This window comes from Bombyx mandarina, chromosome 19, assembly GCF_030267445.1.
Source record: "Bombyx mandarina strain Sakado chromosome 19, ASM3026744v2".
Lineage (NCBI taxonomy): Eukaryota > Metazoa > Arthropoda > Insecta > Lepidoptera > Bombycidae > Bombyx > Bombyx mandarina.
Genome location: NC_143225.1, coordinates 13,884,137 through 13,910,473, shown reverse-complemented (window position 1 = coordinate 13,910,473; position 26,337 = coordinate 13,884,137). Strand labels below are relative to the sequence as shown.

At 37.1% G+C, this 26,337-nt stretch overlaps 1 protein-coding gene across 3 annotated transcripts; it reads right to left on the bottom strand.

The window, feature by feature from the left end:
* Nucleotides 1-1,218: 1,218 nt before the first annotated feature.
* On the bottom strand, nt 1,219-26,081 carry LOC114243816 (esterase FE4). 3 transcript variants are annotated; one of them, XM_028175437.2, is made up of 4 exons: nt 25,950-26,081; nt 22,196-22,432; nt 7,958-9,234; nt 1,219-3,629 (listed from the first exon to the last, which is right to left on the bottom strand). In XM_028175437.2, the coding sequence occupies exons 2-4, from the start codon at nt 22,364-22,366 to the stop codon at nt 3,422-3,424; spliced, it is 1,656 nt and encodes a 551-aa protein (XP_028031238.2). In that variant the 5' UTR covers nt 22,367-22,432; nt 25,950-26,081; the 3' UTR covers nt 1,219-3,421. The 3 variants fall into 3 exon arrangements, with proteins under 3 accessions (XP_028031238.2, XP_089591512.1, XP_028031236.2); XM_089735386.1 differs by lacking the exon at nt 25,950-26,081 and adding an exon at nt 25,724-25,885; XM_028175435.2 differs by lacking the exon at nt 25,950-26,081 and having other exon boundaries at nt 22,196-22,897.
* Nucleotides 26,082-26,337: the final 256 nt, after the last annotated feature.

Below are 26,337 nucleotides of genomic sequence, written 5' to 3'. Positions count from 1 at the left end.
AAGCACTCCACAATATCTGTTCTCATAATAATACTTTACTTTTATGTTCTTACTTGTTCGACTCTGGGTTTTTTTTGCAATTATTTAATTTTTCATTCGTTGCTAAATAGTTGTTGTTACAAACGTATGTGTGCGAGTAGGATAGAGATATATTTATCATTGCATTTTCATTTGACATTCTAGTATTTTGGGGATGCTTAAACGACAAAGGGAAGATTTTCCACCGAGCGTGTGATATTTGCTCGGTAGACCGACGGTCCAAATGTTGTTGTTAGGAACTTGTATATATGTAAGCTTATCTTGAAAATGTCGTAAGCGAGATTCAGGTTTCTGTCAAATATCTTGCGTTGTATGATGGCTACCCGCCACATCACTCCCCTTCGAGACCGGAGGTCGTGTTATTTAATTATCGTTGTCCGTGCTGGGATTAGCTTGAAAGAACCAGTGCTGTTCGAAGTTTGCGGTGAGTCGAAACTGAGCTTGAATGCGGCGTGAGTGTCGCCAGTGCTGCTCGAAGTCTGCGGTGATTTGAGACTTAGCTTGAATGTTGCGTGAGTGTCGCCAGTAGTCCATGTTAGCAGAGCTGCCATGCCGGAGATGTGTGACTCCAAGCGTTGATGATCCCGTCGTGGGCTGCGATGAACTGTAGTGTCGTGATGAGGAAGTGAAGATGCGTGCCGTAGGACCAGGAAGCGCGGTGAGTCGGCTGCGATGGTCCTGTTGAGGCTGCGATGCTGGTTTGCTGTGTGACGACTGTCAATGACTTGCTTTTATCTGTGAGAATGCGGGAATTGTGGTAGCCGAAGTTCTTGATGCGCTGATGATGAAGTGTTAAGGCTGCAATTGTTCCGTCGCAGGTCACCAGTTTGGGAGGCTTACACACACTACAGTATAATTAGAAGTCGTCGTGGATTAAAAGACAAGACATTCAAATCACCAATTTTTCTAATGAAATATGTTCTAGACCATCCTAACAAATGACTACACGATGAAAGGAAGCATTCTGCAATGAGAATCAAACTAGCAAACCCAATCAAATATAACTTGTGTAATTATTACTACATAATTACGACCTCAAGTCTCTGGGTGGGTGGCGGCATTGGCATCGTGATGTTTGTGGACTGCGGCAAAACATAAATCATAGACGTTTCAAAATTGATTTACTTTTGACCAAAAATTAACCATTACAATTTTAGGACACAAATAAAAAACCATGCGTAATCCCGGGATATTTTAATTCTTTATTTAATATATTTATTGCACACAACATTGGTTTTGTGAACCGAATAAAAATCTATCAATAATTATAGTGTATTTTTAACTTTTAATTAAATACACTTATTGCACATAACATTCATTTGATGAATTTGAAAGTAATCAATTTATATTTGGTACGAGAAACATAAAATTTAACAAACAATAAAGAAGATAGCGATACACCGAAGTATGTTGTCGTAAAAGCGTTTAGTAAAAATATTGCACAAGTTTAAGAAATGAATTTATAAATTAACTCATTTTGTCAGGGCTCAAACACACAACTACAGCTTCTGATGTGTGTTCAGTAGAATATAACTAGCTGGTTATTATTATTTTTATTGCCGTATAGGCAGACGAGCATACGGCCCACCTGATGGTGAGTGGTTACCGTCGCTCATGGACGTCAGCAATGCCAGGGGCAGAGCCAAGCCGCTGCCTACCGTTAGAAGAGCTTTTTTGATAATTAAGTTTCTATTACAGGAAATCCAAAGCGTATATTAATAACTCGTATACAATGTACTGTGTGTGCACGTAAACAAATATTTCGAACGAAATATCGGAAATTATAATATAACCCAAAAGCAATGAACCTACTGCCCTTTCTTCTAAAAGTATCCACGAGCCAATTCCTAGTTCAAATTCGTCACGATCATGCGGCAAGATTAGGGCAAAAAAAAGCGGATAACATTAATTTAATGAATCTTTCTAACAATAATAAAGTCTTTACAACACCCAACATAATATAGTTTGATTTTGATACTGTAAATACCATAACTAATTAATTTATACATTTAATACATAAAAAAAATATATAGCACCATTTTGAATGTCTTTACAAGGGACCAAGTGTGCATCTAGAATTGTTTCTAAACAGTTAAAAGCAATCTGCGGTCGTTTTGTCCAGTTGAAGATGTCCAAATGCATAATAATGAAAAGTAGACTACAATAATGCGTTGAGATTTAACACCGCAGGATCCTGTTTTTTACAGTAGATAATAACTATTGTCCACAAATAGAATAGCTGTGTAGTTCTTAGATGCTGTGGCATGTCTTGTGTCAAATGAGGCTTGTAGATATCACTTTATTGTAGACATATCGTATTGTATGCAAATATAATCTAAACAACAATAATATGGTATCTATGAGTATTATTATTCCCTCTTTAATTGTTCTTCATTTGAATAAAAACATGCCAATAACACTGTTCATAATTTTGATAAGCTTGTTAGTTTTTTTGCTATTGGAATGGTATTCAAGAGAACACTTAAATCCAAGTCGGACATTCAATTCTTAAAACTAAAATAAAGACTAGATTCAAAACGACATATTTTTACTAACAATAACAGACTGTTTGGTTCTAATCCACGCTTACGGTCAGTGGAAGCCAATAGTAGTTGTCATGTTGATATTGGAAATATGTATTAGTATTACCCAGTCTATTCAGTGACATGGTTAATATGCGTTTTCTCATCACAGAGTGAGTTTGAAGTTGTAGAGGCGAGTTTATGAAATATTAAGGATCTATTTCGCAATCGGGAGTAGCATTTATCGATAAATTCTTTCAACGTTGTGAGGAAATTCACGCAGTTAGCGGATACTTGATATTAAAAAGCTGACAACTTAAATACATCCGGTGAACAAAGCGTTCGTTTAATTAAATTAATTAATCAATAATGTAACGTAAGTAAATTATTAAATAATATTTTACGTCATTCATTTCGTTGTTTTATACGAACATTTATTAGATTCGTTATTAGCGCGTGAAAGACTGCAATTGCTATTACTCGATGTTTACAATAAATGTGACTCGTATTCATGCCGTTTGGTAAACAGATCCGTAATTTGACTATCGGATGATTAGATTTTGAAACATAAAAAACAAAGTATATCATCAAACAGATCTGTGTTCAGCTAGCAAAAAGTCAAAACTTAAAATTAAAGATTTTGTGTTAATGTAATTCATGACTGAATTTTGACATCGGTCGTTATGACAAAGTGACATTAATGAAATGACGCTCCAAACTTCCGGTCATGACATTGACAGTCATTTAGTACGTCAAAAACATCAATACGTTTTTAGTTCTACTAATAATTCTGAGTTTTAAGTACTAATGACATGTGATAAACTGGTTTAAATTCGGGTTTTACTTCGGACATTAATTTTTTACTGTTGTCTAATGGAACAAAAATCTTTGAAACCATAATTTCTTTTCCTGTATTTTCTGTATGTTTCATTCCATAGTTTGACGGATTGTTCGTTCCACATCGGCGCGGTGGTGATGCGGGAATCGATAACCAAAGCGGTAGGGTTCAACTCCCGGCTGGGGTTCCATATGTAAGGCAGAATTTTAGTTCGTTTCGGTGTTGGGTTCCTGATGGCAGAAAATTATGAGTTTTACAAAAATATATGGTCAAATGAAATAAAAATCCGACTGCATTAATAAAGTTTTATAAGTCGTCGTGGCCTAAATGAAATGACGTTCGGTGCATTCGTATCTTGCGATGCAACGGTGTTCGAATCCCGCAGGCCGTTACCAATTTTTCTAATGAAATACGTACTTAACAAAGGTTCACGATTGACTTCCACGGTGAAGGAATAGCATCGTGTAATAAAAATCAAATCCGTAAAATTATAATTTGCTTAATTACTGGTGGTAGGACCTCTTGTGAGTCCGCACGGGTAGGTACCACCACCCTGCCCATTTCTGCCGTGAAGCATTAACGCGTTGCGGCTTGAAGGGTGGGGCAGCCGTTGTAACTATATTGAGACCTTAGAACTTACATCTCAAGGTGGGTGGCGCATTTACGTTGTAAATGTCTATGGGCTCCAGTGACCACTTAACACCAGGTGGGCTGTGAGCTCGTCCACCCATTTAGCAATAAAAAAAATCTTTAGTACCTTTTAAAAACGTATTAAACGTGTAATTGTGTACGTTATTTGCCGAATTAAGGAATGAATTGTGACGACTGGTCTTAATAAATTGTGTGCCCTTGGAATGCATCGTGAACGTCTCGTTAGCTATAGTTACGGAATGTTGCAAAATGTGTGCGAACGTGGACACAGCATCACCTTGAAATCTCAACACTTAAGAGAGCCTGCGTCTTGCAGATTTACTTTTCGTTATTTTGAGCGATTTTATTTGAGACGCCCGCTGAATGCTACGTGAGGTTGAGTCTAATTTAATTTATTAAGCGTTGAGGTGGTACATACAAAATTGTGGAAGTTTCTTTAAACTTCATCATGAATCATTGATGAAATTTAAAGATTTGCACTTACGTTGTCGAAGATGTTATACTATTGTCTAACTCAATAATATATTCTAATATATTTTAAAAACGGTAGGGGCTGGTACCTAAGTTCAGGGAGCATTTTTAAGCTATATATAATATATATATAAGCTATAAGCATCTATCGCGGGACTTGAGCGCGGCGACTGAATCAATAAATTGCGTAACGAAAATAACCTGACACCCCACTACGCCTACTATGTAGCTCGCGTTCAACACATTCACACGTTGCGCTTGTGTAGTGTTTGTGAATAAGCGTGCGGCGTGACGTCGCACTGCCGCATGCACATGAAAAGTCTGCCCATCTCTCCCTCGCGCGGTCTAGGCTATGAGTGTGAAGGGACAGTTAATGTTTTGCTTTTGTTAATGTTTATAAATATAGCGTGGTCTTATTTATTGTTGTTTTAATATTAAATTATTATTGTCGATATATAATTGCATAAATTGATAAAAAATGCTATGCAATAGCTTTACCGCGGCAGTCTCCGAGTGCCACACGTGTTTTTTTTTCCTAAGACAGCTTGAACAGGTACTGAAATTTTTTTTATTTAAGTTTACACTTGTTTACATATTCGTTATGTTAAGAATTTTGTTTAATGCTTATTTAATACTTTTAATATATTTTTTATATTTATTAAAAAAAATCTGTACGCTGCAAAAAAGTATTGTTAGGTCCAAAAACAAAAACTGATGGGACTATGATGATAATTGGTATCATTTCCTTGAAAGTATCCATTAATAAGTCGCGTTCAAAGTACATATCTACGGTATAGTTACCAACACTAGGAAGTCAATAGTAAAATAAATTATGTAATACGTAATGATAGTAAGAATAGTGAAACTCGGCCGCGCTCCGCTGTTGCTACCGCTAACTGTGAAAAACCCATTTTATGAATATTAAAAAAAAACTAATATTTAAAAAAAAAAAAGTCATGACCGCTGAGTTTCTTGCCAGTTTTTCTCAGGACGGAGGCTAGTTTTTGTGAATTGGCGGTAGTTGTTTTTGACGTTAAACAAGTATGTACTTTCATTTATGTTGAATATAAGTCGTCGTGGCCTAAAGGATAAGACATCCGGTGCATTCGTATGTAGCGATGCATCGATGTTTGAATCCCGCAGGCGGGTACCAATTTTGCTAATGAAATACGTACTCAACAAATGTTCACGATTGACTTCCACGGTGAAGGAATAACATCGTGTACCTAATAAAAACCAAACCCGCAAAATTATAATTTGCGTAATCACTGGTGGTAGGACCTCTCGGGAGTCCGCACGGGTAGGTACCACCACCCCTCCTATTTCTGCCGTGAAGAATTGTAATTGAATTGAATTGAATTATTTTACTGCGATCGTGACTTTAGGGACGATTCATAACATCAATATATGACCGGTGGCACAGGAGTAGTACTTTCATATGTGTGGTGGCATCACAGCATCTAATCGGTGGCCCTTGAGCTTGTTCACAAATACAAGCAAGTAAATAAAATCAAAATTTTTTTTATTTATTTTTTATTGCTTAGATGGATGGACGATTTTTTCCGAATTTTAAACTTTAAGGGACTATCCTGTAAAGTTGAAAAAATGTCGCTTAAGCCAAATAACTTTTTACCCCTCATTAGTATTTGTAGATATGAAACGCGTGGTGCTACTATGAGTCCACACGGGAAGGTACCACAATCGGCCTGTTTCCACCGTCAAACACGGAAAGTGTAAAAACCGCATTGCGAATGTAATTGTCAGCTCGACCTCATCATACCTCAAACTGTGTTGTGATATCACGGACCCCAGCGATCACTTAACTCTAAACGGGCCGTGAGGAAAAGCCGGAGACTGGTTACAATACGCCCTAACGCCAAAAATTGGCTTTCTATTTATTTTAAGGGGTTTCATTAAAAATCAAAATCACGGTTTTGCTCATAGAGTATAATTTTTATTTATTTATTTATTTGTAGCTTAGACGAATGACCGAGCTCACGGCACACCTGGTGTTAAGTGGCTACCGAAGCCTATAGACATCTACAACGTAAATACCGCCCCACCCACCTTGAGATATAAGTTCTAAGGTCTCAATATCTTATAGTATAATTAATAATATAATGGTATTTGGAGGGATCAACTAAGGGGGGTATCCCAACGAGCGGGTGAAACTTTTCCATACAAGATCCGCTTATTATTGGAGTTCGGAACTTGAACGTATGCAAACTTATTTTGAAAATGTCGTCAGCGCGATTCAAACAGGTCCCACACCATAATTTCTGTGCTAGCTATCACTACAAGTATTGATATGAGGCATAAAACAGCGTACTAAATCATTGACCGGCTTCCCTGTTCGCTTCTTATATACATATAAGAAGCGAACAGCGCTTTGAGCTCTCGCACAAAATCATACACACACAGAAGAGTTTAAATGTATTAGATCGATTTGAAATCCAAATACAAGGCCCGGTTTTAGATTAAAACCTTCCCACATAAATCCTCGTCCCAAAAATGCCCCGCGAAACATTCTTGGCGCGATGACATTGACAATTAAGTCTCGATAACATAGACAACACAGATCCGTTTAATGTTGTGACGTCAGAAAATGGATCAAGGTTTTAATAGCTCTCAGATCATATGTAGCTTTATTTTTTAATATTAAGTAGGAAGTAACTTAAGTCGCTGATCGTTTTTCTCTATCCACAGCCAAATAAAGTCCATGGTCCACTCTGTGGTCCACATTTATTGGCGCGGTAAGAAAAAACTATGCTTACATGTTAGGCGTGTCGTTTTTTACTCTTAATGGGCAGACGATCCTCAAGGCCACCTTGAGATTTTTTATTTATTTCTATTGCATGGATGGGTGGACGAGCTCATAGCCCTCCTGGTGTTAAGTGGTTATTGGAACCCATAGATATCTATAACGTAAATGCGCCACCCACCTTAAGATATAAGTTCTAAGGTTTCAAGTATAGTTACAACGGCTGCCCCGCCCTTCAAACCGAAACGCATTACTGCTCCACGGCAGAAATAGGCGGGGTGGTGGTACCTACACGCGCGGACTCACAAGAGGTCCTATCACCAGTTTGTTATGCAATAAAATAAATAAGGCTAACTTGGTTTATCGAACAATGCCAGATTTTAGAAATTATTGGAAAAAATTGATCAGATAGCAAACGAACGGGTATTTAATAACATGACTGTGTCTCGCAATCTATGCAAAATTGTAAGTACAACATTAGGAGACCGTTTTCTTAGCATTACAAGTGTCCAAGGGTGGTTGTGTACACATTCACTATCAGGTTGCCTTATATTTTTATCTTCCATGACAATAAAACAGCAGTAAACAAAATTTTTAGCAAATTTAAAAGTAGCACTGAATTTCCCGACAAGACTTAAATATAGAACAATGGTAATCAAATATTAGGGTACATACCCGTAACGAGCAAAATTAGTCCACATTTCCAGCATGCGAGCTATCATAGTACTTTCGAGTGACTTCTGCGGCAACGGAAACGAGTGAGGCTTGAACAAGTAAAACAGCTCGTCGGCATGAGAGGCGCCCTTGATCAAACCAAATCCTGATATCAGCTTGGGCATGTTTATCAGTCCGCTGTACTTGAAAATGTAATAGTATATGGGTTGGTCCGTTGTCATGGAGTACATCTCGGATTCTATAACCGAAGGAAATTTGAAGTGTACATCGGAGTATAGTTCCACCACGTTCATGATCATATTGTCCTCTGTCGATGAAGATAAATAATGCGTCTTTAATCTCTCTGCCGTACAATTCCTTTCCCAATCATTTGGAAATTCTAGATCGTTCTGCAGATTGCTCATGATGTCAAAATTCGTGTGATTCGCCAATTTGACGCCGTAATCTGCAGCCACAAAATAAATGCCCTCTTTGTCCGTATTACCAATTATCATTGGAACTTTAGTGTAGTTCCCTGAACGGATTACGTTCGTGGGATATTCAGTTATGACAGATTCAATTCCTTCAATTGGTCTTTCGACGCATGGCACGAAAATATTGAAATCAGCAACGCAGTATTTTTCTTCATTATTTAATGCGAGAACTAAATCATTAACAGTCTTATTCGATAGAATACTGTATATTTCGTACGGATCTTTGGTATCGTAACCGAATTTCTTGACTAAAGCGCTCGCGGTTCTTATTGGATCATGCTGGAGTGCCCAAGGCGCAAGGGAGGAACCGCTCTGCAGTATGGCCTTGTGGAAGAGGCCTCTAGCAGCCGGAGAAAGTATCATGAAAGACGTGGAAACAGCGCCAGCGCTTTCACCAAACAATGTAACATTATCTGGATCTCCGCCGAAATTAGCTATGTTTTCTTGAATCCATTTCAAGGCTGCGATCTGGTCTTTAAGTCCTGCATTTCCTGGTGCTTCTTCGATGCCTAAGCAGAGGAAGCCTTCGACACTTAATCTGTAATTTATACCCACGAAGACGACTTGATTTTCGGCGAAGAAATCCCCTCCATAGAGGTATGGAGATCCGGCACCACTAAAGAAACAACCTCCATGAATGTACACCATGACGGGTAGCTTCGCAGCCTTGACTGGGGAGTAGACGTTGAGCTTGAGGCAGTCTGGTTCTCCGAAGACTATAGGGCCAATGGATTTTTGTGGACACCACGTGTTTTCGTTGGTGGCTTCGAAGATATCGCTCCATTGCGGTGCGGGCAGTGGTGCCTGAAAATTATAAGTAATAATGTTAACGATGTATGTCTTGTATCGCAAAACAATATTTTCGATTGGACGTTTGTTTGTACGTTGATGTTTGTTTCGCAAGACCTAATACATTTAGTGTTAGTAAGATTGTTGTTTTCCAATTATTACGCCATATTTAAATCCTCGGGTACGACTAAACCTAGTCGTTCTGGATTTGTTTCGTGTTTGTTATGTTCAAGGTTAAACTTGCCAAATTTAGAAATATATAAGGTACAGCTTTCGCAGTCCCAATAGCTTGGCTGTACTGGGTAGCACTGAAATGGATTGGGAGTGGTATTTGTAATCAGCATAATAATATGTCAGTGGTAACGTACATAATGAATAGTACTACGAGTATGTGTTTAATGTACTATATAGAAAACGTAACTGACTGACTCGGTAGCAGCAGTTCGCGTCCCGGACTTCTGTGGCTCTAGGGTCTACCTAGGGTTGTGGACCAAAAAACTAATGTAAACGAACAGTTTTGTTTGCTTTTTAACTAGTTGTTAGTATGCACATGTATGTATATTTCTAAATATTAATATGTATGTACGTCTTTATATCTAAACGTATATTAGTATCTAGTTCCTGTAGAAAGGCAAGGTAGAGGGAAAACGTCCCAGAGAACTTAGTCCCACGAAATGTTGGTCCAAATTCGATCCTCTTGAATATCAAGTTCCACAATGCACTCCGCAAAGATAAGGATCGCAGTAGATGAAAGGAAATCTTACACAAGAGAGTGATGCATGCAGAGAGGGGGCAGGACTTTCAGTAATAAGGAAAGAGACGCGAGGAGAAGGAGGAGGAGTTCCTGTGGTCTAGGGGATCTTAGTTTGGGTTCAGATGACTGTCACTTTTTTATCAGCACCGGTGTGAATTTCGCAACACGCTATTGAAGGCGCCTGTTTGGAACTCAATGAATCCTTCTTGAAGGCGTTGCATTAAAAATGGATCTCTAAAGAAAATTTCATTTAAAATTTTGAAGAATTACACGCTCCATTCTAATCCTCGCCTCTATTCGTGTAGCACGCTTCTAAAGTTATTACGTATAAATTAAATTCGTTTATTTCATTCGGATTCGCTGCCCGAATAACCCTTGAGGAATCATATCGCTGGAGAGGACGATTACTTCATTGAACATCTGGTGAGTTACAAGTTTTCATTTTCCGATTTATGCTCTGTTTTCCAATTTTACTACGCCACCAAAATACCTACTCATGGTATCGCCGCCATGGTATCGCTTCGCATTATTCGAAACATTTTCAACCGCATATGGTGTGGATAGCGCATAGCAGTTTCCGATTTTTTATTCTACATGTACATATGTTATTTAATTTTAACTTAATTAGTTTTCTAGTCTTCATAGCCTATAGCACGCCGTGTATTCGGATACGACTATGCCGGTCTTTCTAATTCTGCAACATCGACTAACATCAACGTTCAGACAAACGTACAATCGAAAATATTCTTTTGCTACCAAATATTCTAATGAAATAAGTATTAAATGATGTTTACGAACAACTTCCACTGTAAAAAGTAACATTGTGTATTAAAAATAATAATAAGCCAGCAAAAAATATAATTTGCATAATAATTACTGGACTTCTCAAGATAAGTGACGTTCACGTAACGATGTTTTTCTTTTTTTTCCCTACCCATTATACGGTGCACATTGTTATGTGAACAAAGCATAATTTTTTGTGGTATCCGTTAAAACGGGTATCGTATACGCGGAGACTATGTGTGAACGGGCTGTAAGAGGGCATTCTAAGTACACGCGGACGGAGATGTTTATGGGCTCCGATATCCACTTAATACCAGTTGGGACTTGAGCTTGTCCACATATCTATATTGAGACCTTAGAACTTGTATCTCAAGATGGGTGGTGCATTTACATTGTAGATGTTTATGGGCTCCAGTAACCACTTTACACCAGGTGGGCTGTGAGCTCGTCCACACATCTAAGCAATAAAAAAATAAAAATAAAATAAAAATATATCTATCTAATAAAACTTAGTATAGTTAATTCGCTCGTCGAGCCCTTCGCCGCAAGCGACGGGTTCGACGAGGACGGTGACCGGTGCTTGTGGTACCTAAAAGCACCGTTAATGGATCGGGAGAATCCGTAATGATGTTTTGGGCGACGTCGACAACTCCGTCGTGTGTTGAACGTTGCTCAATATTAGTTGAAGCAGCTGATACCTATACCCATCACGCACGTGTACGATATGGACGGGAATAATCACTTAAAGTCAGGTGGGCCAAGAGCTCTTACAACCAACGTTGACAAAAAAAAGTGTGTCCATGGATTCTTACAAAACGAATTCCTTCTGACGTCAGAACTAAAGTGCAGTGAATGTACCCATCATGACACCAACCCAACCAATTGATACGTGCAATAAAAAAAAAAAAAAAAAGACACTGCTCATAACGTATGACCAGACCCCATAAACTACCGGAATGATGCTCAATCGTTCATCTTCTTTTAATTCTTGCGGTAGAGAGAGATAGATTAACTTCAAGAACTCGCTTGCTAACTAATATGTCCAATGAAGTGATTGAACAATGCGAGGAAACTGGTTTCTACGACCTTGAAAAAGTGTTGTTGCAAAAGTATCAATCACATTGACTGCCGATATTTTATTACTACCTGATTTTATTGATGTTAACTTAAATGCGTTAAATAAAATACAGTAATGTTTAATTCTAATATTTTCCACCGAAGACACGCAACGAAAACTGTCAAGGAATGTTTGTGCAACAAGGCATATTATAAAGTTAAGGATTATTTACTAGATGGCACTACGTGGGAATGAGGCGCTCGCTCCTGGCCTTTTCATTTTTCATTATTTTTTAAATTTTATTTTTTAACTTGTTTTTTCCTTTATTGTAAATATTTTTATTTATTTACAAAAAACAAAATAATTGAGAAAAAAATAAAAAAAAGCCCGCTGTGTTTGTTTTGCCGGTTCTTCTCAGGACTGGCTTTTTTTGGAACCGGTGGTAGAGTTAGCATTGTTATTTATATTTTGACATTCAACAAGTGTGTCATACTGACATCTAAGTTGAAATAAATGATTTTGAATTTTAATTTTAATTTGTTAACTTCTTAGGTGGATAATTGTTTTTTTAATATGGGGATTTTAGTATGGGGATCTATGGGGGCCTATTTTTATATTTTCGTTTTGCCCCAAGTGGAATAATTTTGGGAAATTGTAACCGTTTTGTTTTTCAATAGATCGAAGACTATTTGGATGACTTATAAAAGATTGTTTGTAAAGTCATTAAACCAAAAGTGATTGATATTGTTTTTAACGAACATCTACAGAGACTTTCTTGAATGCGTTTACGTACACTATTAATAACAAATAAATATGTACTTGTAATATCTTGTAATTACTTAATAATGTACTTGTAACTATAATGTACCTGTAATTACTATAAATATAATGTATATAATGTACTTGTAATTACTTATAATATCAGACAATATTATAATATCATTAACCATTAAATATAATTCGTTCTTGGGACCTTGAAAAGTATCCGTTTTGACCTTAGAACTGTCATATCTCCTTGGCATTTTATTTTTTGATTAAGAATAAATCAGTATCAAATTTAGAATTGGGAGCTTTCGCATTGACGACCCTTGCCTTAATGCAGCATGTATTGGTATTTAAATGAAAATATCTAAAATTTAATAGACTACAGTTTTTTTTATTTTGCCAAAATTTCCTCATTCATTTTACCTAAGTTAGACGAACATACGGATCAACAAACGATGAGTGGTCACTCGCAAATAGCAATGCACGGACAGGCCTGTGCCTGCTTGCGTTTAGCTACAGAGCCATCCACTAATGTCAAACATTGACGGCACTTTAGTTCTGACGTCAGAAGGAATTCGTTTTTATTGTAAGAGTCAATGGATATCCTTTTTTGTTGTCGACGTTGGCTCTAAGAACTCTTGGCCCACCTGAGTTTAAGTGATTATTCGCGTCCATATCGTACACGTGCATGATGGGTATAGGTATCAGCTGCTTCAACTAATATTGAGCAACGTTCAACACACGACAGAGTTGTCGACGCTGCCCAAAACACATCATTAGGGATCCTCACGACCCATTAACGGTGCTTTTAGGTACAACAAGCACCGGTCACCGTCCTCGTCGAAACCGTCGCTTGCGACGAAGGGCTCGACGAGCGAATTAACCCACAGACACAGCCCACTGAGTTTCTCGCCGGATCTTCTCAGTAGGTCGCGTTTCCGATCCGGTGGTAGACTCTGCGAAGCACTGCTCTTGCTAGGGCCAGTGTTAGCAACAATGCGGTTTGAGCCTAGTGAGCTCATCTACATGTTAGGGCGAAGCTGAAATAGCCTCTCAAGGCTATCAGCATAGGTAGGATAAAAAAAATACGGAGACGTCCCGGCTGAGGAACATCGAGGAGTGCAAGAGGATCACAATTATAGAGCGGCTGTTCCGTCTGGTGACAGAGAGGAGAGGACACGTTTGAATTATCGACCGCCAAGCTCCGATTGTAGGTGGTGCCTTAAGAATAAATCAAATATATTGATGGGGTTAGGATTAGAGGGTTAGATAGAAATATATATAAAATATCCTGGTACGATATTACGGACGTATCATAGGGCATTAACAGTCGTAACATTAAACATTATTAAACATTATTAATATATTCCTTTTAATACTGTATAAACTATTATATTATGTGTGTATGTATGTATATGTGATTGTGTATATATGTATATACTTTTTTGTGTATGTTTTTGTAACTTAATATAAATTTCATTGCACTATACACTCTGCGCTACCTTTGGTTGACTGGTAGGGAATGCCTTAGGCATTAAGTCCGCCAATGTAAATTTTACATGAAATGTAATAAATAAATAAATAAACACTTAGCTCGAGGTGTCGCGTGTACTAAACGGATTATCTATATATTAATACGTGAAGCAAAAACTTTGTATCCCTTTTTACGAACATTGCGCGGACGGAGGAGTATGAAATTTCCCACACTTATAGAGAATATAGAGAAGAAGTGCACAATGCTAATATTTTTTAAAAATAATGCATAAAAGATACATTAAATCAATAAAGAAAACATTACACACACTACATACCATGTGTTTGACGCACACACGCATACATACTATTTATTGTCAAACTTTTGTTATTGACGTCTGTTGTCAAATTGAGATTAAATATTGTTTATCTTTGTTAATATTTTTTATAGTGTAGTCTTGGCGAAATTTGTGAGTATAGAAGTATAAAATACAATCATAATAGTGTACAAACTTACAATTCCAATTAATTATAATCGAATTTCGACTACTGCGGGACCTCTAGTTTATCATTAAGACCTGACACTAATGTAGGAGCCAGTCGCTAGAGGTGTCGCAGGTCACGTGTCCTTATCTCTGGCGGGCAGCGGAAAGATTCGAACACTCGTAGATGTAATTATAAATGTTTTCAAACGTCAGACATTAATAAATGTAAATATTAAAAGCGAAATTAAACCGTAATGATCGCTTTAATTAGCTAATTATTTAAGGTTATTTCTTACTCAAAAATTTTTTTTTTGCGTTGATGGGTGGACGTTCTCACAGCCCACCTGGTGTTAAGTGGTTACCGGAGCCCATATACATCTACAACGTAAATGCCAACATCCACCTTGAGATAGGAGTTCTAAAGTCTCAGTATAGTTACAACGGCTGCCCCACCCTTCAAACCGAAACGCATTACTACTTCAGGGCAAAAATAGGCAGGGCGGTGGTACCTACTTACACGCGCGGACTTACAAGAAGTCTTACCACCAGTAAGTTCAAGTCTCATTTGATGTTAAGTGGTTCCCGAGAGAAGATTCGAGTGGTAGTTATATTGTTATATCCTTCAAACCGGAGTCCGCGTCCTTGACCGCGTCTCGGCAGAAATAGGCAGGTCGGTGACTTAAAAGCACGTCAACCGGTATTCGATAATTTTATAAATTAGGCGGGTAGAATTTTTATTACATGATGTTATTGAATGCGCAGAATAGGGGGGGAAGAGGTCGACCGAAGAAGACATAGATGGAGTGTGTGAATGACGATATGAGAGGAGTGTGTGAATGACGATATGAGAGGAGTGTGTGTTGAGATGAATTGTTTGAGATGATCCCCTCATCTCTTTTTTATCACCTCCCGCCATCGGAGCAGGGTTCATCCATATTATCTGGAACCGCTGCGTTCATCGACAGTGCGTTTCCTATGGAATGGCTATGGAATGAGCTCCCCTCCAGGGTGTGTCCCGAGCGCTATGACATGTCCTTCTTCAAAAGAGGCTTGTGGAGAGTAGTAAGCGGTAGGCAGCGGCTTGGCTCTGCCCCTGGCATTGCTGAAGTCCACGGGCGACGGTAACCACTCACCATCAGGTGGGCCGTATAATCGTCTGCCTACAAGGGCAATAAAAAAAAATTTGCTTTGCCGACCCCACCTAGTGGGAGAGGGTGAAGAAAAAGAAAGATATTATGTTATTGAATGCGCAGGCGAGCTCAAAGAACATTACAATTCACACAGACACTTTGTATTATGCATAGTTCTAAATGACCTCTTTATGACGTCATAAGCTGGTGTTGCTTTGGAATAACGATTAACCTGACATTCGAACCGGAATAAATAATTGCTTCGCGACAGAATAACATATTCGTGTTGATATAACGACTTTATTACCAGTAGATAAATACTATTTTTCAGTGAACTAAAAGTGTCTCAGGTGCTTAATTAGGTACGACGCGACGATCGACAGTCCTTGTCGGTGCATAGGAAACAGCAGTGAGCAGTTATTGTGAAGTTTTAATTGAATATGCAATTTCGAAAAGGGCACATCTCTGAAAATGTAAAATGTTCAGGAAATGAAAAAAAAACCGGATAATTTTCTAAAGCAGTGTAAAATTTAAAATATTAACTTTTGAGATATATTTTAGTGTTCATTAGCAATTTAAAATTACTGGAATTATCATAAAACGTGTGTAGGTAAGCCTCAAAACCACATGTATATGAAAAAACGTAAAAAACGTAAGTCGTCGTGGCCTAAAGGATAAGACGTCCGGTGCATTCGTATGAAGTGATGCACCGGTGTTCGAATCCCGCAGGTGGGTACCAATTTTTCTAATGAAATACGTACTCAACAAATGTTCACGATTGACTTCCACGGTGAAGGAATAACATCGTGTAATAAAAACCAAACCCGCAAAATTATAATTTGCGTAATCACTGGTGGTAGGACCTCTTGGGAGTCCGCACGGGTATGTACCACCACCCCGCCTATTTCCGCCGTGAAGCAGTAATGCGTTTCGGTTCGAAGGGTGGGGTAGCCGTTGTAACTATACTGAGACCTTAGAACTGATATCTCGAGGTGGGTGGCGCATTTACGTTGTAGATGTCTATGGGCTCCAGTAACCACTTAACACCAGATGGGCTGTGAGCTCGTCCATCCATCTAAGCAATAAAAAAAAAAAAAAAAAATTTGACAAAATACGCGACATGTGCCCTTTTCCTAATTGCATATTCAATTTGATTCCGTATGACGCTTCAATCGTTTCATTGCATATCAATTGCCCGTTTCTGTGGAGTAACAATGTTCAGTCGAGAATGTTCCCTTACAACTTAAATATAGAAGGAGCGTCCTTGTCAACGACAAAGTTCATTAGTCAGATTAGAATTAAAACTATATCTAGAACTAGCTGACCCGGCAGACTTCGTAGTGCCTCAATCGATAAATAAAAGACCTAAACTTTATTTAATTCCGAGAATTTTCATATTTATCTACCTTTTAAACCTTCCCTGGACTTCCACAAATGATTCAAGACCAAAATTAGCCAAATCGGTTAAGCCGTTCTCGTGTTTTAGTGAGACTAACGAACAGCAATTCATTTTTATATAATAATATATAGATTAGATCGGGGGACTGCTAATTATTAACCTTTGCAGCGGGCACTTACGAAATACTCAAAAAGTAAGAAACAAATTGTAATAAATAAAGTATTAGGTTTTTAAGTTAGTAACATAGATTATAATCTTTTTTTATTGCCCTTGTATGCAGACTAGCGTACGGCCCACCTGATGGTGAGTGATTACCGTCGCCCATGGACTTATGCAATGCCAGGGGCAGAGCCAAGCCGCTGCCTACCGTTATTAATACTTGCGAACAAAATGTATGGTTTCTTTATTGAAATAAAGATTTAATAATATTGAATAATTAGCGACCGCTCACCAGTCATGTTCGATACGATATTATATTATTAATATACAACTACCTCATCTGTGTGCTTAGTGCGAGTTTTGTAACATTCTCACTAGCGAGCCAGTTTGCTCAAATTTGTATGCAATTGGAACAGCGCCCCTAGCGGCAAACGTACTCGGTGTTATTTTGTGAGTGCGAGTTCATATTAACGTTGTGATCTCGTAACCGAGTAATTTTACCGAAATGAGTACTACGAATGACATTTTTGCGAGTGCGTGTTACAAATTAGTGGATTTTAACGTTTCGATCGAGTATTTCTTTAGTAGTTTTATTTTTCCAACTAGAGAGGCAAAAATATCATGCCATAGAGCCTAATCTTTTTTTATGAAAAATGATAATATGGAGTGAAATGGATTTGATTAATTTTAAGCATTAATCAATTGGCATGGAATGAAATGAAATGAGATCAGATAATATGGGATAAAATATAATCTCTGCAAAATGCTGATTATATACTGAGATTTTTTTCAGTGGACCTTTTCGAAGACTTCGAGAAGCTACGTCCAGCGGTTTTGTTTAATTTTTTAAAATTTTCGCATTTCACAGATACTAAGCAGTTAATAAACCCACGTTACTTTGTTATTGCACAGATGGGTGGACGAGCTCCCGGCCCACCTAATCTTAAGTGGTTACCGGAGCCCATAGACATCTACAACGCAAATGCCGCCTCCCACCTTGAGATATTAGTTCTAAGGTCTAAGTATAGTTACAACGGTTGTCCCACCCTTCAAACCGAAACGCATTACTGCTTCACAGCAAAAATAGGCAGGGTGGTGATACCTACCCGTGCGGACTCACAAGACGTCTACCACCAGTAATGACAAAAATTAATTTTGCGGGTTTGATTTTTATTACATGATGCTATTCCTTTACAGTGAAAGTCAATCGTAAACATTTGATAAGTACGTATTTCATTAGAAAAATTGAAACCCGCCGGCGGGATTAGAACACCGGTGCATTGCAAGATACGAATACACCGGACGCCTTAACCTTTAGGCCAGGACGGTCTCAAAATTACACTTATACACGAAGAAATATTAAATACGCATTAACTAAGAAACATTAAATAGACAAAATAAAACAATTCACACAATTTAGCTCCTCGCGGTCCCTCCAAAATGTCTTTTCACCTTTTTTTCCTAGTTGTTCAATTGTAAATGAATAAATCAAAATCAAATCGAGTTTACGTTCTATACGGTGAAAAATGAAGAATTGTGAGTGTGAGTTGAGATATGCTACTCGCTTCGCAGGGCGTTTATTCACCGAGAGCAGCAATAATATTATTTCTCGTATATTGGTAGCACGTGATGTTTTGGCATTAGACCGTCTAAATGAAATACAACGCATTTTAACAGCATTTTAATGGGAAACAACTACTTTCAAAATTATTCGGGTAATGTCACGTGTTCAATACTATTTTGTACCTTTAGAATTAAAGTGGCTCAACCCAAAATTCTTAGTTTCTGGTAAACTTCAATATTGTAATACAATAATTGTATTTTTTTAGTTTTTCGGTTTAAACACTTTAAGGCATGCCATTTTATTTGAAAAAGACAGAAAGAGTACTTTGTCCTTTTCTAGACTAAAAGAGACTGTTTAATTTTATAAGCTGATAGAATAATATAGAAAAGAATAATAGGATACCCTCTAATCGTCACATTGGAAAAAGGTATGGCTTTATCATTTTATCATTTAAATTATTTTTTATTGCACTTATAAAACTAATTTAATTTACAATATGTAACTACATATATCTATAACTAATCCGTACTTGTCAAATTCCTCATAAATTGTCAATATTCTTAATAAAATTCCTATTAATAATATACAAGTGCAAATGTTGAGCTGCTTGCCGAAATGATATAATAGTGTTTTGTTTTTTTGTTGTTTCCTTGTAGGCTGCCTGTAATAATCTAAATCTGTGTGAAAGGCAATAAATGATTTTATTATTATCTACTAATGGTAGTCCAGTGGTCGAAATTTGACCATAATTTATTTAAATTTTAAGTTTGAACATTATTATAGTTCTATTGTCACCTTTCTATTATCATCATTTCTATAATAATCATTGCTCTATGTCGCCAAGGCTACATTATAGAAAAATAATATTAAAGACAAAAAATATTAATCTATTCTCAATTTGACCACAGATTGATAAATCAATAAACAAAAAAAGTATAAATGCATGTGTGTGTCAAATACATGGTAATGTGTGTAAGGTTTTTTTATTCATTTAGTTTATTTTTTTATTGTTTATGCACAATTAAAAAAAAAAATTAGCAATCTGCACTACTTCTCTATATTCTCTATGAGTGTGGGAAATTTCGTACTTCTCCGTCCGCGCAATTTTCGTAAAAAGGAGTCCAACATTTTTGCTGCACGTATTACCTACTTAAAATGTAGGTTCTTAATAATAATACATAAGTGTTTTGAAATATAAAACTAATCTTAATTTTTTTAGTTATACCACTTCCATTCTAAGGGTGCAATTTCGTAAACAAACTTTGCCGTAATGGCGTAACCTTTAAAATACACGAAAACTGCCCAGCATAAACATATTTTTTTAGTAACTTTAATAAAAGTATTAGAATTAGAAGTTTATTATAGAATTTATTTAATTGTAAGTACATATTTAGACATACTTAACATAATTCATCTTGGAATAGGTAATTATTTCAGCTTTTTTTAATTAAAGAAATTATGTTTTACATAGGTTTAATCTTTTACCCGTTGAACGTTTATAAAATGATTGTATTTACGGTAATAGTGTTGATGATCTTCATTAGGTGGCCCAAATATACTAAAATTATTACGAGCATCCATCCTTATTTATAAATGTGTAAAGAAGCAAAATTATTATTACATTGTTCAAATTTCTATATAATTTATAAATATAAATCTGTACGTATGTACCTGTAAATATGTATATTGCGCGCGTGTGTGTGTGTGTGCGCGTGTGTATGTGCGTGTGTGTATATATTTCTATAATAGATAGATACACAGTGTGCAATTCATTTCGAAATTATTCTTGCCCATCTAATGGTTGTCTGGAAGAGATCACTCTTAGCGATAAGACCAAGAAAAAATGTTTCACAATATTTATTCATTTTGTGTACAATAAAGAGTACTCTTTCACTGGTGGTAGGACCTCTTGGGAGTCCACACGGGTAGGTACCACCACCCCGCCTATTTCCGCCGTGAAGCAATAATGCTTTTCGGTTCGAAGGGTGGGGTAGCCGTTGTAACTATACTGAGACCTTAGAACTTATATGTCGAGGTGGGTGGCGCATTTACGTTGTAGATGTCTATGGGCTCCAGTAACCACTTAACATCAGGTGGGCTGTGAGCTCGTCCATCCATCTAAGCAATAAAAAAAAAAACAACTCTATCTCGCTCTCTCTCTCTCATCAAACAACTCTTTAAAAAAAAGCAATGATTTAATAAGAATTAAATGAAAAAGCAAAGAATTAATATGTATTTACAACTAGCTAGACGTCTATAAAATTTTCTAACCGAAAAAATATATGTGTATAAACCATTAGAATAGATAAAACCTTAAAAAACAACATTATTATTAAAAACGAAAGAAAAAATCTTGATATTGTATTGGTTTCACGGCAAAATTTTTAGTGACTACTTAACTTGCTTCAAAGTGAAGAAATACTCTCAAAATCCATTAATTTGTAACTCGCACTCGCACAATGACATACAATAATCGAGAGGCTCACTTCGGTAAAGCTATTCGATACATGAGACAGCAACATAAACAAACCTTCTCTCTCCCACAAAATGAGATTCATAAGCTTACCACTAGGTGGCACTGATACAAACTCACACAAATTAAACATAACATTAACATCGACTGAGTAATTAAAAAAACTCGCACTAAGCACAGGTACATTACCCATTACCCGACTAATTATAAATATCGTTAGAAAGCTTGGCATTTCAATTAAACGCCTTAAAAAAAAACTTGCATGCTACCAATATAAAAGAAAAAAATATTGCTTCTAAAGATGAATAAACGTCCTGCAAATCGAGTAACTCGCACTCAGAGCTCCGCACGTTTCACCGTGAAGAGCGTACACTCGATGCGAGTCATTCGATTCGATTTTTGAAACTCGCACTAAGCCTACTGATCGGAGTTTTGTAAATAATCTAACAGATCGTCTCGTGACGGTGAACCTAAATTTCTTATTTCTGGAAACTACTATGGTGCCCGGTTCACGGTTCAATTATCAAGATGGTAATACACATCCTGAACAAGCACGTGTCGATACTGCCGTGATTAATTCTGACGCGATTCTTTGCTGTCTGCTTGAAGAGTGGTCGTTTATTTATACGTATCTATATACTAGTGCGACCAGTGGATGTAATGTTTCAACAAGGGTGGCGGTATTAGGCTCTGGTAATTATTTTAAACCAGGTTGCCCATAGGCTCGTTCATATAATCGAATTTTTAAAAAAACTTGGGAAATCTTGCGTAATTACTGGTTATAGGGTGAATTGTAAACTCACAGGGGTAGATACCGTCTGTTTCCACCACGAGATTCAACTTATTGAGACATCAACGGCATCCCTGTTATAGACGGGGGTGAAATACATCACATGATCACAGCAGTTGAATATAAAAAAAAAAAAAAAAACACCTGAAATCGATTCCTCTCGTCAACAGTAGCGTAGGGTATTCCGAAGTACTCGTAAAAGTTTCCATTTTCGCTGATCCTGCCCCTCACTGGTCCACTGGTGGTGATCACCACCGGAGCCGGTAGCCGCACCACGCTCACCGCGATCAGAGATAGTAATGCGAGCCACTTCATACCAATCGATCACTTTCCGGCATTAAGCATTAAAACACCCACAAAATCAACGATATCTTGCTTGATCTAATATACAAATAACGTCTCTAGAACGAAGCTTATACAAGTGTATTAAAATTTTAATACCAAATATTGTTTATCTTTGTTTTTTAGTCATTTAATAATTTATTTACAGTATACGTTTGTAATGGCCGAGCGTCTGTGTCGCAATAACAATGTATTGAATATAAGATAAGGATAACGGATGAAAAAGACCATTTTTACATGGCCGATGTATATATTCGATGGATTTGGACCTTGTGCTTTAGATCAACAATATTAATTTGTATATAGCGTATGTTTTAATTTGTATTAATTCTTTTTTTGTTAGTTAATGTAATGGTATGCTTATATAACTTGGGGAATTCTGGAATATTCTAAATTTGTTATAACAGGGATGCTCTGTGTTTATTTTCTAGAGGTCTCGACGTTTGGACTTCAATTATTCAAAGAAATCTCAAAACAAATACTTGTTGATATAATTAAAGCCGTATGTAATTAGAAATATTGATAAATATGGACATATTCTTTTAAATTAAGATTAAATAGTATCTCTTATGTTATGTATTTATGCAGTAAAAATAAGTTAACAATAATGAAACAATATGATTGATGACCGATGCAAATCGTGAACGATTTACTTACAACCAGTATAGCGATACTGCCTTATTTATTTTTTCCCCTACCAATTCGCTGGTAGCCTAAGAGGCTATTTCAGCTACGCCCGGATGAGTAGATGAGGTTACAGGATTAACCTGAAAGAATTTGCTAGCATTAGCCCTAGCAAGAGCAGTGGTTTGCAGAATCTACCACTGAGAAGATCCGGCGAAAAAATCAGGGGGCTGTATCTACGGGTGCTTTGTTACTTTCATATTATTAATATTGTTTAAAATAACAAATTCTAAAAACTTTATATAGGCGATGACTTTCTTTTGCCAATTTTGCCAATTGATTGCATCAAAGCCTGTATTTTGCTGGCGTCTACTGCTATTTGGGGACGTTGCAGCGGCCGCTAGTTAATCATTATGTACGCTGGAACTTTGAACTTTAAGCACTCAAAAATCTAAGAAACAGGTTTTTCTTTTAATTTGGGAGCTTATGCGTGTCTCCTTTTACAGGGCATCCAACTAAACTTTTTTTTTATTGCTTAGATGGGTGGACAAGCTCACAGCCCACCTGGTGTTAAGTGGTTACTGGAGCCTATAGACTTCTACAACGTAAATGCGCCACCCACCTTGAGATATAAGTTCTAAGGTCTCAAGTATAGTTACAACGGCTGCCCTACCTTCCAAGCCGAAACGCATTACTGCTTCACGGCAGAAATAGGCAGGGTGGTGGTACCTAACCGCGCAGACTCACAAGAGGTCCTACCACCAGGCACTACTATAAAACTAACATTCACTGAATATCTGTTTCTGTTCGTGTATGCAAATAAACATCTTTTGTTTAAATAAAGCTTATTCTATAAATTTAACTAACGATCTAAATCTTTTAAAGCAAACAATCTAATTCAAGGTTTCAGCACAGCGTTTAATATTTTTATTTTAAACCAGTTGACCGGGCAGACTTCGCAGTGACTCAACCGATAAATAAAAGACCTAAACTTTTGTATAAAATAACACATCAAAGGAAAAACAAATTTTTTATTTTTATTTCATTCCTAGCGTATATTTATATTTATCTACCTTTTAAACCTTATCTGGACTTCCACAAATAATTCAAGACCAAAATTAGCCAAATCGGTCCAGCCGTTCTCGAGTTTTAGCGAGACTAACGATCAGCAATTCATTTTTATATACATAATATATAAAATAATATCTATATATTATATAGATAATGCTAATAAGATTAAAAGAGTGTTGTACCTTTTTTTTGTACACCGCGACATGAAAAATGCTACACGCTAATTATTAATTGGCAATTCTGTGCGCGAGTCTTCGAGCTTGTTAATTTTCGGTCTAGTTGAATTCGGCCAAGGCTCTATTTGTCAATATATTCAGCAGAACAGACCGGAGGTCGCGATTGAGAAAAATGCAAGACCCTGACATTGTCTCGAGAATTTTATATGAATTATATGAAACGTACTTGTTCAGATATGTTTTTAAACGACAACATTATCTCAGTGGCCTCCGTGGCATAGCGGAGTCCGTGTTCCCTACCAAATGTTTGATATTTAGGCTTCGATCATCATCTTTTTTTAATACACTTTTATTAGCTTCAGACGTTTGTATGTTAGTATGTAACGGAATCTTTGAACATGATTTTGACCCCCTTCAAAACGTCGGATTAACTCGAAATTTGGTATACTTATTAAGGACCGATGATAATTCAACATTAATTTTTTTTTATTAAAATTGAATTCAACTTCATATTTTATTGCCCTTATAGGCAGACGAGCATACGGACCACCTGACGGTGAGTGGTTATCGTCACTCATGGACGTCAGCAATGCCAGAGCCAAGCCGCTGCCTGCCGTTAGCAATCTTGTTTCGATTATTTTCTAACAAAATTTTGAATATGGATCAAAATTAAAATATACAAGCTACCTACTTCCATATCTAACTATCAATCCTTGACCAAAATGGGAGACAATCAGTGATACTATTTAAAACTTAGCTCGAAATTTTTTAAGGCATTAGTAAATGCATGCTTTGAGTTTTTGATTATGGCCCGTGAGCGCTTTCAAATGAGTTTGCTTGTTTAGTTCCAAGCTTTTTTGCCATCGTAGGCTATGTTGCCTCTACTCACCATGGCTGGTATCGTCGACGGAGCTCGTAATATTTTAGAGCTAATTAAACAATTATTATTCATAATCAGGACATGCTATAAACTGTTGCCTCATACTGACACACAACAATGCTATTTCGAGTTAGTAGGTCGCAATGATATGTAATCAACTAGGAGCTAGTGGTCTATGCGCGCAAAAAATCGTGTTTGTGTTTATACAATAGGACTATTCCAAATAGGGATTCCATAAATTTGTAAATCTAAACAGGCAGATACAACAGTACAAAATCCTTTTCCGATCTTTTTGTCCACCGATTTTCTTTTTTGTTTGTTTAATAGCTATTGCTTAGTCTTTTCTACCCTTTACAAATAAAACGTGTCAAGAATGAGAACATATTTTTCATAAAATGAACCTAAATCGTGAGATGTTTTGAATTATGATCGAATTTTATTCGATGGGCCAACACTAGTAGATAAGAACTGTTCGAAAAAAAAAAATTTACTAAGCGAGAAATTTTAAATAAAAATCGAGAATATTTGTATCGAAAAAAAAAACCATAACGATAATTCATTATCAAAGCAATAATGTACCTTATTACTTGCGTAGGCTTAAGCGCTAGATTTCTTTGAAATAAAATCCGAACATGCGACCTCGCCGATAACAAGAAGCTGTAGCCTACATATCTAATATTAAATCGGTTTGCACTTGTATAAACTCGTTTAGAAGTAAACACGTAAACAAAGCAAGACGTAACAATAACTAGACCCATTACGTTCGTCCGCATCTCGCACATACACATCTATTTACAAAACAAACCCGCATGGTCACTGATAACAGTGATAACCACGTGACAGTCAAAGACGCGACGGTAAACGGTAGCCGGTATCGCGTCCCCCGCGTCGTGGTCAAGCTGACATCGCTTATCGACTGATAGCCGAGTCTGTATGATGCCTCGCCTTTCACAACGATTGTAAGGTCATACTAAAGTTAACCATGAGCGGAACGCATTCAGATTTTTTCGCGACAGCCTCTATAGTGTGGGGGGTAATTTGTATTAGTGAAATCGGGCCGCGCTCAACTGTGACCATGTATGAAACACACGCATTTTATAAACAACTCGCTCGTCTCCATTCGGACGCCGATATACGAGACTAGCTTTAGCCCGCGACTTCGTCCGCGTGGAATAGTTACTTTGGTATGACGC

Coding starts and splice junctions, on each gene's coding strand:
- LOC114243816 (XM_028175437.2), bottom strand. CDS start 22,366: ATGAAGTGGCTCGCATTACTATCTCTGATCGCGGTGAGCGTGGTGCGG. Junction 9,235..22,195: donor ACGAGAGGAATCGATTTCAG/GTGTTTTTTTTT, acceptor TATAATTTTCAG/GCACCACTGCCCGCACCGCA. Junction 3,630..7,957: donor ACTAATTTTGCTCGTTACGG/GTATGTACCCTA, acceptor TTCTGCCATCAG/GAACCCAACACCGAAACGAA.